This window comes from Alosa pseudoharengus, unplaced genomic scaffold (genome assembly GCF_046254945.1).
Source record: "Alosa pseudoharengus isolate Yale_2024_CS ecotype anadromous, Long Island Sound unplaced genomic scaffold, YU_APseudo_1.1 YU_APseudo_1.1_scf_7, whole genome shotgun sequence".
In the NCBI taxonomy this organism is placed as follows: domain Eukaryota; kingdom Metazoa; phylum Chordata; class Actinopteri; order Clupeiformes; family Clupeidae; genus Alosa; species Alosa pseudoharengus.
The window spans coordinates 32,935,401-32,947,390 of NW_027468859.1; the positions used below are offsets into that span (position 1 = coordinate 32,935,401).

The following is an 11,990-nucleotide window of genomic DNA, read 5'->3' on the forward strand; positions in this document are numbered from 1 at the left end:
TAGACTTATTATAGGAGGATTGGGTATCTCTTTGGTCCTTGTCATTCAGGTAGTAGCCTCTCCATTCATGCATAAACCCAATAATCTATTGGTTTCAGTCTGAATATCATCTGCATATATCAGACGCTGATATGATAGCCAGCATTTGTCCTTTGATCAAGGGAGAGGACTACCCATAGTTTGTTAACAACACCTTTTCACCCCACTATTTTTAAACCTCTTCGCAGGTGTCTGCTAGATGACTGAAGGGGCACTTTCACACTCGTGCTGTATTGAGGTACGAGATTCCTCCAAGCTGGCGCGCACGATTGGATGGGCCAAAGTACTACCACCGTATAAAAAGGGCCGTTGGAAGGAGACGGACAGTGTGTCATCAACAACCAGCATCGGAAGGAACAAAGCAACCAACCTCAGGGAGTCATCATGAGTCGAAGCCCAGAAAAGATCTCCTCGTACCGGCGCCACTTCGAGGGTGCTCTGGCTGCCTCCTCCTCCACCTCTCTCCAGGTGCGCATCTCCAGCCCGTCTCCAACGCGCCGGGGCAACCGCACTCGCTCGGCCAGCTCTGCCAGCTACAGCCGCAGCGGCACCATGGGACGGAGAGCGATGTCCGGCTCCCGAATGGCTGGGTAGGCCCGCTTAACTTTTCACTCGACTCAGATGACAAACTAAGACTCTAGAAAACTATTATCCAAGGCGCAAAGGCACACACCAAGTGTCTTGATGTCAGTATAAGATAGGACAGAATGCACACCATCACAGAACACATCATCACAAATGTCAGATACTCTTAAATTTGGTTATACACCTTGTGCAGTAAGGCTGTTTGCTTTCACAGTGGTGCCAGCATGGGTGGCATGAGTGGCATGGCTGCTCTGTGTGTTGGCATGGGAGGCGTGGACCTGGATGCAGCGGCCGCTGAGAACCAGGCCTTCATGAGCACCCGTACCAGCGAGAGGCAGGAGATGGTCACTCTCAATGACCGTCTGGCCATTTATATTGAGAAGGTAAGAAAGCCTTTTCTCTTTTCAACTTCTTTTGCCTCCTGTAATTTAGCGACTCTCATTTGTCTTCAGGATGTTAATCCTGATCCTATGTGTGTGTGTGTGTGTGTGTGTCTGTGTGTGATAGGTGCGCTCCCTGGAGTCCCAGAACAAGCTGCTTGAGGCAGAGATTGATGCTATCCAGAACCGCTACACCAAGCCGTCTGGCCTGCGTAAGCTGTATGAGGAGCAGCTGCGTGAGATGATGAAAGTGGCCGAGCAGATGAGGATGCAGAGGGTGAGTGGGACAGACTGGAGGGGGCCGAGGATCTAATTAGTGAGAACGTGCAAATGAGTGTGTGTGGGGTTGGACAGGGCTGGGTGGACAGGGTGTGGTGATAGGGTTTAGTGTGGTGTAGTGAAGAGGCAGGGGAGGCAGGAGTTTGGATGCGGATTGTTGTGCTACCACGTCCCATCCACTTGACGATGCTATGGAGTGGTTTTGTAAGTCACTTCACACACCATGTTGTAGCTTTGGAATCACCGAACTCTGTGATTCCAAAGCAACATGGCACAGTGACATTAATAAGGAATGCAGAAAGAAACAGAAGCTCATTTCATATCGCATTAAGTTCAAGTTCAGTTGATGACTGAGGTTTCCTCTTGACCTCTATACTCTTCCTCTGGCCTTGCCTGTAGGATCTGGCCTTTGCTGCTAAGGATGCCATGGCTGGTCAGCTGGAGATGCTGAAGGTCAAGTATGAGGAGGCTGTGGAGGCCAGGAAGAAGGTTGAGATGGATATTGTAGCATTCCGTCCGGTAAGTGGCCACACTGCCTGCTCGCTCTGTTCTATTTCTTTTCACCTCTATGTCCTCTGTGTCCAGATCTATGGCTATGGATGGTTCCTAACTGATCACTGGTGGTAGTTGTAGTTTTTAATTATTTTTATTTGCTCCTCAGGATGTTGATGCTGCCACTGCTGCCCGCATTGCCCTGGAGAAACAACTGGACAACCTGGAGCGTGAGCTGGAGTTCCTGCAGAGGCTTCACAAGCAGGTACTGTACAATCCCCCCACCTACACACACACACACACACACACACACACACACACACACACACACACACACACACACACACACACACACACACACACACAGACACACAGACACACACAGATACACACACACGTCTTAATTAGTATTCATTAAGAGGATGAAGATGACTGATGCTAATACCCATAATTCACTCAGACATGATCTAACTAGCCTATTCCCACTGTGCTAGTCAAAACACAGGTGCACCTAAACCATTTGTGATGATGGCCTTTAGGATTGCTGTTATTGTTGACATACTATGGGTATCTGCTGTCCTCAGGAAATTGAAGAACTGATGGCTCAGATCTACGGTGGCATGTCTAAAGTGGACGTGGCGTTCGGCCTGCCCGACCTGTCGGCTGCGCTCAAGGACATCCAAGCACAATACGACAGCATCGCCGCCAACAACCTACAGGTTGTCTGCACTCCATAGCTAGAAATTAGGAAACCCTTCAAAATGACAAACACTGTTTCATAACTGGTAAACACTAAAATCTAGACAAAGACAGCACTTCACTCTGTAAATGTAATTTCAATGTCATTCAAAATAATCTGTCAGGTCAAGATCAAGATGTAATCTGCTATTTGTCTGACCTTTGGCAGGAAATGGACTCTTGGTACAAGAACAAATTCCAGGACATGAATCAAAAGTCAACAAGGCACGTGGATAGAGCACGGAGCGTGAGAGAGGAGATCACAGGGGTGAAGAGAGATGTGAGTGGGGGCTCTAATGATTCTCATCTTTAATTATTATTATATCTAATTATTATCATCTTTAACTGGAGCAACACCACTTCCTGGGTCTCCTGTTTTCAACTAAGCCAAACATTTGGAGAATGACATTTCATGGTGTGTGTGTGTGTGAAGATTGCAAACAAGGAACGTGACCTGGAGGCACTTAAGACTAGGAATGAGGGATTGGAGGCTCAGATCCGTGAGGCCCGGGAACGCTACAAGAAGGAGGAGGAAGACCTCCTGGTGAGTTCAGCCATCTTGTTTCCAACACCACCATAATCATCAACATGGCTAGTAGCACTAGGCAGCCATCTTAGTTGTCTCATACTGACCCAATGCTTTGTTTCCCTCAGGCCAGAATTGAGGCTGTGAAGCTGGAACTGCAGGGCATCAAATCAAAGATTGCCATGATGTTGAAAGAATACCAGGACCTGCTCAATATCAAAATGGCCTTGGAAATTGAGATCACCACCTACAGGTGAGATGTTTTTTCATGTTATCTATTCTGATCAGACCAATGACTTTTTGTTAGGAGACTTTTTATTAGGAGAGGTACAATAAATTAATTAGGAGAATACACACAACAAGTTTCACTTAATGTACGTCCTTTAAGAGGCTGTTACTGCATCTACTGATGACCTGTGATCTCTTCACAGTGCTCTACTGCTGGCACAAGGGTGGGCACCAAACTCATACCTCTTGTTTACTTTTTTGCAGGAAGTTGATTGAGGGTGAGGACCTTCGTCTGGACACCATGGTGCGGCATGGTGGCATGTCTCTGATGGGCAGCGGCATGGGTGGTGGCATGGGTGGTGGCATGGCTACCATGGTCGCTGGGGGCATGAGCATGAGTGGAAGTGGGATGAGCGCTGGCAGTGCCATCGGTATGGGTATGGGCGCCATGAGCGGCAGCGCTAGTGGCAAAAGTGTCAGTGTCAGTCAAGTGTCAGTCAAGATGGGCACTGATATGGCTGGAGGCGCCGCTATGGCAAGTGGTATGTGTTCCTCCACCAATGGCATGTCCACCATGAAGTCCTCGTCCAACGGCATGTCCAGCATGATGTCCTCGTCCAACGCGATGTCCAAGACCGTGTCCTCCACCAATGGGGCGATGTCCACGTCTTCCAGCAGCAAGGCGGAATTCTCCGAGGAGCAGGTGGTGGAGATGACCGAGAGGAAGACCGTCCTGATCAGGTAAATTCACGTCGTTCTGAAGCATTCCGCACGGCAGCAAGGGATTTGCCATTGTGTTTCATGTTAACACACACAGGCGCACATGCACGCACACACACACACACACACACACACACACACTGTGAGTGTGAGGAAGGAATTTAACTTCTATTTTCGTGCTTTTAGAACAGTTAAGACTGATGAGAACGAGATTCTGAGCGACACACAGGAACGCACCTTCACAATCTCTAGAGCAGCTGACGACCTGTAGGAAGAAGGAACACCCTCCCCCCGACCTCCAAATGCCAAATGAAGCGTTTACCTGTATCCATGGCAACCCTCCTGTATCCCCTTCATTCCTCTTCGGTGTCAGTTGCGCCTTGCCACGACTAACCTGTAAACCTGCTTCATTTCTCCTGTGGGTCCTCTCCTCCTATGACACACCATGCAAAGAAAATAATACAATAAACAAACCTGCATATTATTCCCAAGTCTTGAGTGCTGTCTGTTTCAACTGTGTTCTTAAAAAGAACTACTAGTTGCCTTTAGAGGGATGTGAAACAAGGGTATGGTCAAGTAAATATGTAGTTACATTTATTCTATACAGTGTAATCATATTACTCTTGACAGTGTGACTACAGTGTTAAATAATTTTACACATGTTATTGTTAATTGTAACACAATATTAAGCAGATTTAACTCTAAAAATCTGACACTGACCATAGAATACATTTTACACTGATTTCGGGGGTGACCAAATGTTATCTGAAGCAGTTATATTCGACTCTGTAGGAATCAAATTAACACTTTTGTTGTTACTGTGATAGGGACACACTATATTTCAATGCATCACATTTTATCCACTAGAGGAGGACCTAGTGTGGTAGTAGGCCTACTGTAGTACAATACAGGGCTGCATTCCAACGCATTCCGTTCTAGAACTGACACCCTTTGGAACACTGTCATGTAGGGGCAACATAGAGGGCACTCCATAATGGCACCTTTTTCCAATGGAAAGGGACACATACGGGGAAGCCAAGGATAGATCATTTTACGGGGCACATGATAGGATGTTGCATTACACTCATTGAGACAAATTCTTCAAACATATTGTTTGAAGTGGCACTCTAGAGGGCACTGAAACAATGTTGACACTCCTGAGGGCACAACACTTTTTTTTTGTGAACCATGGAGACACTGGGAGGACACCTGACCCCAAAAGTGTTCTTACATAATCGTTATAAACTAGATTTAGATGAAGAATGACCGAACTTGGTATACTTTGCTTTCTTCTTCAGTATGATTTCAGACAGCAAAGTCTAATCAGCGCGCAACAGGGTTGCTACAGTATAAACACAATAGTAAACTATGACATATACTATATGGAAATGACCTGGCGAGCCTGCCACAGATCACTTCCCAGGTGATGACAGAGACTTATTATAGGAGGATCTCTTTGGTCCTTGTCATTCGGGTTGTCTATAACATCCCCATCCTATGCGTCAACTCAATAATCTATTGGTTTCAGTTTGAATATCCTCTGCATATTTCACATTGATATGATATGATGCAACGCATTTGTCCCTTGATCAAGGGAGAAGACTCCCCATAGCTTGTTAATAACACCTCTTCACCCCACTATTTTTAAACCTCTTCGCGGGTGTCCGCTAGATGACGAAGCAGGGGCACTTTCGCTCATGCTGTATTGAGGTACTAGATTCCTCCAAGCTGGCGCGCACGATTGGATAGGTCAAAGAACTGCCAACCATATAAAAAGGGCCGTTGGAAGGAGAGGGACAGTGTGTCATCAACGAACAGCATCGGAAGGAACAAAGCAACCAACCCCAGGGAGTCATCATGAGTCGAAGCCCGGAAAGGATCTCCTCGTACCGGCGCCACTTCGAGGGCGCTCTGGCTGCCTCCTCTTCCACCTCTCTCCAGGTGCGCGTGTCCAGCCCGTCTCCAACGCGCCGGGACAACCGCACTCGCTCGGCCAGCTCCACCAGCTACGGCCGCAACGGCACCATGGGACGGAGAGCGATGTCCGGCTCCCGCAGAATGGCTGGGTAGGCCCGCTTAACTTTTCACTCGACTCAGATGACAAACTAAGACTTTAGAAAACTATTATGCGAGGCGCAAAGGCACACACCAAGTGTTTTGTTGTCACCATGATATAGGACATAATGCATGCAACCACCACCAATGTCAGATACTCTTAAATTTGGTTATACACCTTGTGTAGTAAGGCTATTTGCTTTCACAGTGGCGCTAGCACGGGTAGCATGGGTGCTCTGTGTGGTGGCATGGGAGGTGTGGACCTGGATGCCGCGGCCGCTGAGAACCAGGCCTTCATGAGCACCCGCACCAGCGAGAGGCAGGAGATGGTCACTCTCAATGACCGTCTGGCCGTTTACATTGAGAAGGTAACAAAGCTATCCTCTAGTACTAGTATTGGCAGATACAGTGGTAAACTCCTAGCTATATTCTCCTCTGCACTGTAGTGAAACGCTATTCTAACACTGTAGCTGTAGCCTTGTAGTTTTAAAAGTTTAAATGTTAACATGCTTAAATGTTAATAGCTTAAATGTTATTCTATTGTTGTGAGTCGCTTTGGACAAAAGCATCCGCCAAATGAATACATGTAAATGTTAAAGTGTCTTCTCTTTTCAACTTTATTTATCTCACGTGTCTTCATCTGTGATCTTAATCCTGATCCTGTGTGTGTGTGTGTGTGTGTGTGTGTGTGTGTGTGTGTGTGTGTGTGTTTGGTGTGTGTGTGTGTGTGTGTGTGTGATAGGTGCGCTCCCTGGAGTCCCAGAACAAGCTGCTTGAGGCAGAGATTGATGCTATCCAGAACCGCTACACCAAGCCGTCTGGCCTGCGTAAGCTGTATGAGGAGCAGCTGCGTGAGATGATGAAAGTGGCCGAGCAGATGAGGATGCAGAGGGTGAGTGGGACAGACTGGATGGGCCGAGGATCTAATTAGTGAGAACGTGCAAATGAGTGTGTGTGGGGTTGGACGGGGTTGGGTGGACAGGGTGTGGTGATGAGGTTTAGTGCAGTGTAGTGCAGAGGCAGGGGAGGCAAGAGTTTGGATGCGGATTGTTGTGCTACCACGTCCCATCCACTTGATGATTGTCATATCTCAAGAGTGGTTGTGTAAGACACATCCACACACCATGTTGTAGCTATGGAATCACCAAACCCTTGTACAGTGATGACCCTTGATGACCTCTCCTCTGTCCCTCCACTCATCTCTTCCTCATCTTACCTCTCTCCTCTTGACCTCTATTCTCTTCCTCTGGCCTTGCCTGTAGGATCTGGCCTTTGCTGCTAAGGATGCCATGGCTGGTCAGCTGGAGATGCTGAAGGTCAAGTATGAGGAGGCTGTGGAGGCCAGGAAGAAGGTTGAGATGGATATTGTAGCATTCCGCCCGGTAAGTGGCCACACTGCCTGCTCGCTCTGTTCTATTTCTTTTCACCTCTATGTCCTCTTGTGTCCAGATCTATGGCTATGGATGGTTCCTAACTGATCACTGGTGGTAGTTGTAGTTTTTAATTATTTTTTTGCTCCTCAGGATGTTGATGCTGCCACTGCTGCCCGCATTGCCCTGGAGAAACAACTGGACAACCTGGAGCGTGAGCTGGAGTTCCTGCAGAGGCTTCACAAGCAGGTACTGTACAATCCCCCCACCTACACACACACACACACACACACACACACACACACACACACACACACACACCAAATAATTTGACACACTCATTAAGAGTATGAAGGTGACAGATGCTTAACCCATAATGTCTCTCAGATATGATCTAACTAGCCTATTCCTACTGTGCCACTGCAAATCAAAACAAAGTTTTGCCAAAAACAAAGCCATTTGTCATGATGACTTGGGATTGCTGTTATTGTTGACATCCTGTCATATTTGATGTTGTTAGGAAATTGAAGAACTGATGGCTCAGATCTACGGTGGCATGTCTAAAGTGGACGTGGAGTTCGCCCTGCCCGACCTGTCGGCTGCGCTCAAGGACATCCAAGCACAATACGACAGCATCGCCGCCAAGAACCTACAGGTTGTCTGCACTCCATAGCTCAGAAGCCTGTGGTAGAGAACATTGCTTCATAAGGAGATTAACTGTTAAACACTAAACGAAAAAGGCACTTTAATATAATGGTCTTAACTTAAAAAAATCTGTCAATTCAAGATCAAGATGTAATCTGCTATTTGTCTGCGCTTTGGCAGGAAATGGACTCTTGGTACAAGAACAAATTCCAGGACATGAATCAAAAGTCAACAAGTCACGTGGATAGAGCACGGAGCGTGAGAGAGGAGATTACAGGGGCGAAGAGAGATGTGAGTGGGGGCTCTAATGATTCTCATCTTTAATTATTATTATATATCTAATTATTCTCATCTTTAACTGGAGCAACACCACTTCCTGGGTCTCCTGTTTTCCACTAAGCCAAACATTTGGAGAATGACATTTCATGGTGTGTGTGTGTGTGAAGATTGCAAACAAGGAACGTGACCTGGAGGCACTTAAGACTAGGAATGAGGGATTGGAGGCTCAGATCCGTGAGGCCCAGGAACGCTACAAGAAGGAGGAGGAAGACCTCCTGGTGAGTTCAGCCATCTTGTTTCCAACACCACCATAATCATCAACATGGCTAGTAGCACTAGTCTCAAACTGTTCCAAGGCGAACATCTTAGTTGTCTCATACTGATCAATGCTTTGTGTCCCTCAGGCCAGAATTGAGGCTGTGAAACTGGAACTGCAGGGCATCAAATCAAAGATTGCCATGATGTTGAAAGAATACCAGGACCTGCTCAATTTGAAGATGTCCTTGGAAATTGAGATCACCACCTACAGGTGAGATGTCTCTTCATGTTATCTATTCTGATCAGACCAATGACTAGTTTTCGTCAGGAGGAGTTACAATTCGCCTTATTCACCCGGCGGCCAGAACGAGGCTACAGGGTACACTTGCCATCACATTTCAGTCCAGCAGATGGTGGTAATGTTTGCAAGCTGCCAAAAAAACTCACCGAAGAAGAAGAAGAAGAAGGTTACTTTCTCAAAGTCAAGGATAGGTCCTTCAAAGGCGCTCTTTCAAGGACGTTACGTCATCGAATCTCGCCAAGCATTGTTCCAATGTCAAGGGTGCTTTCAAATTCTATCAAGTACCGAGTCCTTCGTTCTGAGATTTTCGAGGCATACCCTATTCATGGGTTTCATCCAGTCCCTTTCCACAGGTGTATAAAATCAAGCACCTAGATTATGAATGCAGACCGCATGGTGCTTGATTAATACACCTGTGGAAAGGGACATCATATGGCCGCCGGGTGAATAAGGCGAATGGATAACCGAAATAGTAGATTAATTAGGAGAATACACATAACAAGTTTCAGTTAATGTGTCCATTCAGTGCATGTTTTGAGAGGCTGTTACAGCACCTACTGATGACCTATGATCTCTTCACAGTGCTCCACTGCTGGCACAAGAGTGGGCACCAAACTCATACCTCTTGTTCACTTTTTTGCAGGAAGTTGATTGAGGGTGAGGACCTTCGTCTGGACACCATGGTGCGGCATGGTGGCATGTCTCTGATGGGCAGCGGCATGGGTGGTGGCATGGGAGGTGGCATGGCTACCATGGGCGCTGGGGGCATGGGCATGAGTGGTCGTGGGATGAGTGCTGGCGGTGTTATGAATGGCAGTGCCATCGGTATGGGTATGGGCGCCATGAATGGCAGCGCTATGAGCGCTAGTGGCAAAAGTGCCAGTGCCGGTGCCATGAGTGCCAGCATGGGCGCCGTTGGCATGGGCACTAATATGGCTGGAGGCGTCGCCATGGCAAGTGGTATGAGTTCATCCATGAGCGCCACCCAGACATCGGGGTCCATGGAGATGGAATCCAAGACCATGTCCTCCACCAATGGAGCGATGTCCATGTCTACCAACAGCAAGGCGGAGTTCTCCGAGGCGGTGGAGACGACCGAGAGGAAGACCCTCCTGATCAGGTAAACTCACGATTATCTGAAGCCTTGAGCACAGCAGCAAGGGATTTGCCAGTGTGATTCACGTTAACACACACACACACACAGAGAGAGTGTGAGGACGGAATTTAACCCCCATCTGTGTTTGTGTTTAGAACAGTTAAGACCGATGAGGACAAGATTCTGAGCGACACACAGGAACGCACCTTCACAATCTCTGGAGCAGCCGACAACCTGTAGGAAGAAGGAACACCCCCCCTCCCCCAATGAAGCCTGCATCCATGACAATCCTCCTATATCCTCTACATTCCTCCTCGGTGTCGGTTGGTTGGCTCCTTGCCACGACTAACCTGTAAACCTGCTTCATTTCTCCTGTGGGTCCTCTCCTCCTATGACACCATGCAAAGAAAATAATACAATAAACAAACCTGCAAATTATTCCCAAGTCTTGAGTGCTGTCTGTTTCAACTGTCTTCTTGAAACTACAAGTAGCACACAGTGATGTCAAACAAGAGTACGGTCCCATTCATTTAAAGCACAAATCACAACACAAATCACACAAAAAAACGCAGGAGCTTTACAGTTGCAATTAATCAAAGGAAACTAACAAGAGTATAAAAAAGACCAAACTAAGTGGAAAGTAAATTAGAGGGGTGAGCAAAAAAGCTACAAAAAAAACCCCTACAATCTGAAGCTAAAAAAGATTTAGAAAGCACCAAAAAATCCAGGAAGCACTACGTCTCCCCTTAGCCTGGTTAAAACCAGACTTATTCACATTTGCTGAGCAGTTGGCTCCTATCTTCTCAGAGATATTCAATATATCCCTTGAACTGTGGTAGTGTCCCCTCCTGCTTCAACCGCTCCACCATCATTTCGTTTCCCAGAAAACCTGGCATCACTGGACTGAACGTCTGTAGGCCTGTCTAATCATCCCAGGTCACCTGCTGGACCCCCTCTAGCTTGCTTACTGGGCAAACATGTCAGTGGACCTCCATATGAGTCTGCATTACATACTATACACTGCTTGAATACCCAGGGACTTATGCAAGAATTCTTTTTAATGACCTCAGCTCAGCATTCAATACTATAATCCCAGCAATCCTCTCCTCCAAACGTACTCGGCCACCCACCAGTGGTTCAGCAGCCTCCTGACAGGCAGGCTGCTGGGGCAAGCGTCCTTTGGCATACCACCACACTACCAGCACTGCCACTCCCCACCACTCCTGTCTCTACACACCAAAGACTGCACCTCCAAACACCCGGCTGTCAAACTACTGAGTCTACATTTGAGAATGAAATGTCATCCCACTCTAGCCTTCTACATTTTTAGTCAGGCTAGACATTTGTTTATTTTAGCGGACACTTACAGAAACCAGTTCCAGAGAAATGTCTTTCTGTTCCGACCTCTCCCCAGGACCTTCCCTCATACGCATGATACAGTGGACATTAGGACAAGTCACTGACGTAAGGTCACATTTCTCATGACTACATAATAATCATTTCAGTATTTCGGACCCCTTGTGACTAATTCATAAATACTGCCAGCAATAATAAGACTCTTATAACAAACATTTAAATCTGCCAAGATTTGATGATCATGATGTGACTGCTGACCTCGGTCAACAATTTGTCAGATGAACTAAAATGACATCAGGCAACCTCTCCCTTCAGACAGATTTACGAGTTTTTAATTGAAACAAGTGACATAGACCCTCTCCACAGATCGCGGGTAGGTGTGGACGTGCGCGCTACGGGGAGAATGTGGAACCGGCCCAGTATGCCAAGTCTGCTGGAGGCAGAGACTTAACTCTTCAGCTTCATTCAACATGACGACAGTGTTTTTGTAATGTGCAATGACTTATTTTAAAATGTTTTTATGTTTTATGATAATGATTAAGATGCTGTTCATGTTCAAAATGTCAATATATCAATAATAATCCATTTCTAAAAACTCAAAAGCCTACATTCTACTGTACCAGCACTTATGAAATGATTAATT

At 46.8% G+C, this 11,990-nt stretch overlaps 2 protein-coding genes across 2 annotated transcripts; both read left to right on the forward strand.

The window, feature by feature from the left end:
- Positions 1-423: 423 nt before the first annotated feature.
- On the forward strand, positions 424-3,296 carry LOC143110217 (desmin-like). The gene is made up of 9 exons (XM_076273105.1): positions 424-629; positions 848-1,007; positions 1,132-1,281; positions 1,683-1,802; positions 1,945-2,040; positions 2,360-2,494; positions 2,683-2,793; positions 2,947-3,057; positions 3,168-3,296. The coding sequence occupies exons 1-9, from the start codon at positions 424-426 to the stop codon at positions 3,294-3,296; spliced, it is 1,218 nt and encodes a 405-aa protein (XP_076129220.1).
- Positions 3,297-5,844: 2,548 nt separating this feature from the next.
- LOC143110231 (desmin-like) lies at positions 5,845-8,869 on the forward strand. The gene is made up of 9 exons (XM_076273120.1): positions 5,845-6,053; positions 6,260-6,410; positions 6,785-6,934; positions 7,305-7,424; positions 7,566-7,661; positions 7,933-8,067; positions 8,238-8,348; positions 8,504-8,614; positions 8,741-8,869. The coding sequence occupies exons 1-9, from the start codon at positions 5,845-5,847 to the stop codon at positions 8,867-8,869; spliced, it is 1,212 nt and encodes a 403-aa protein (XP_076129235.1).
- The last annotated feature ends 3,121 nt before the right edge of the window (positions 8,870-11,990 follow it).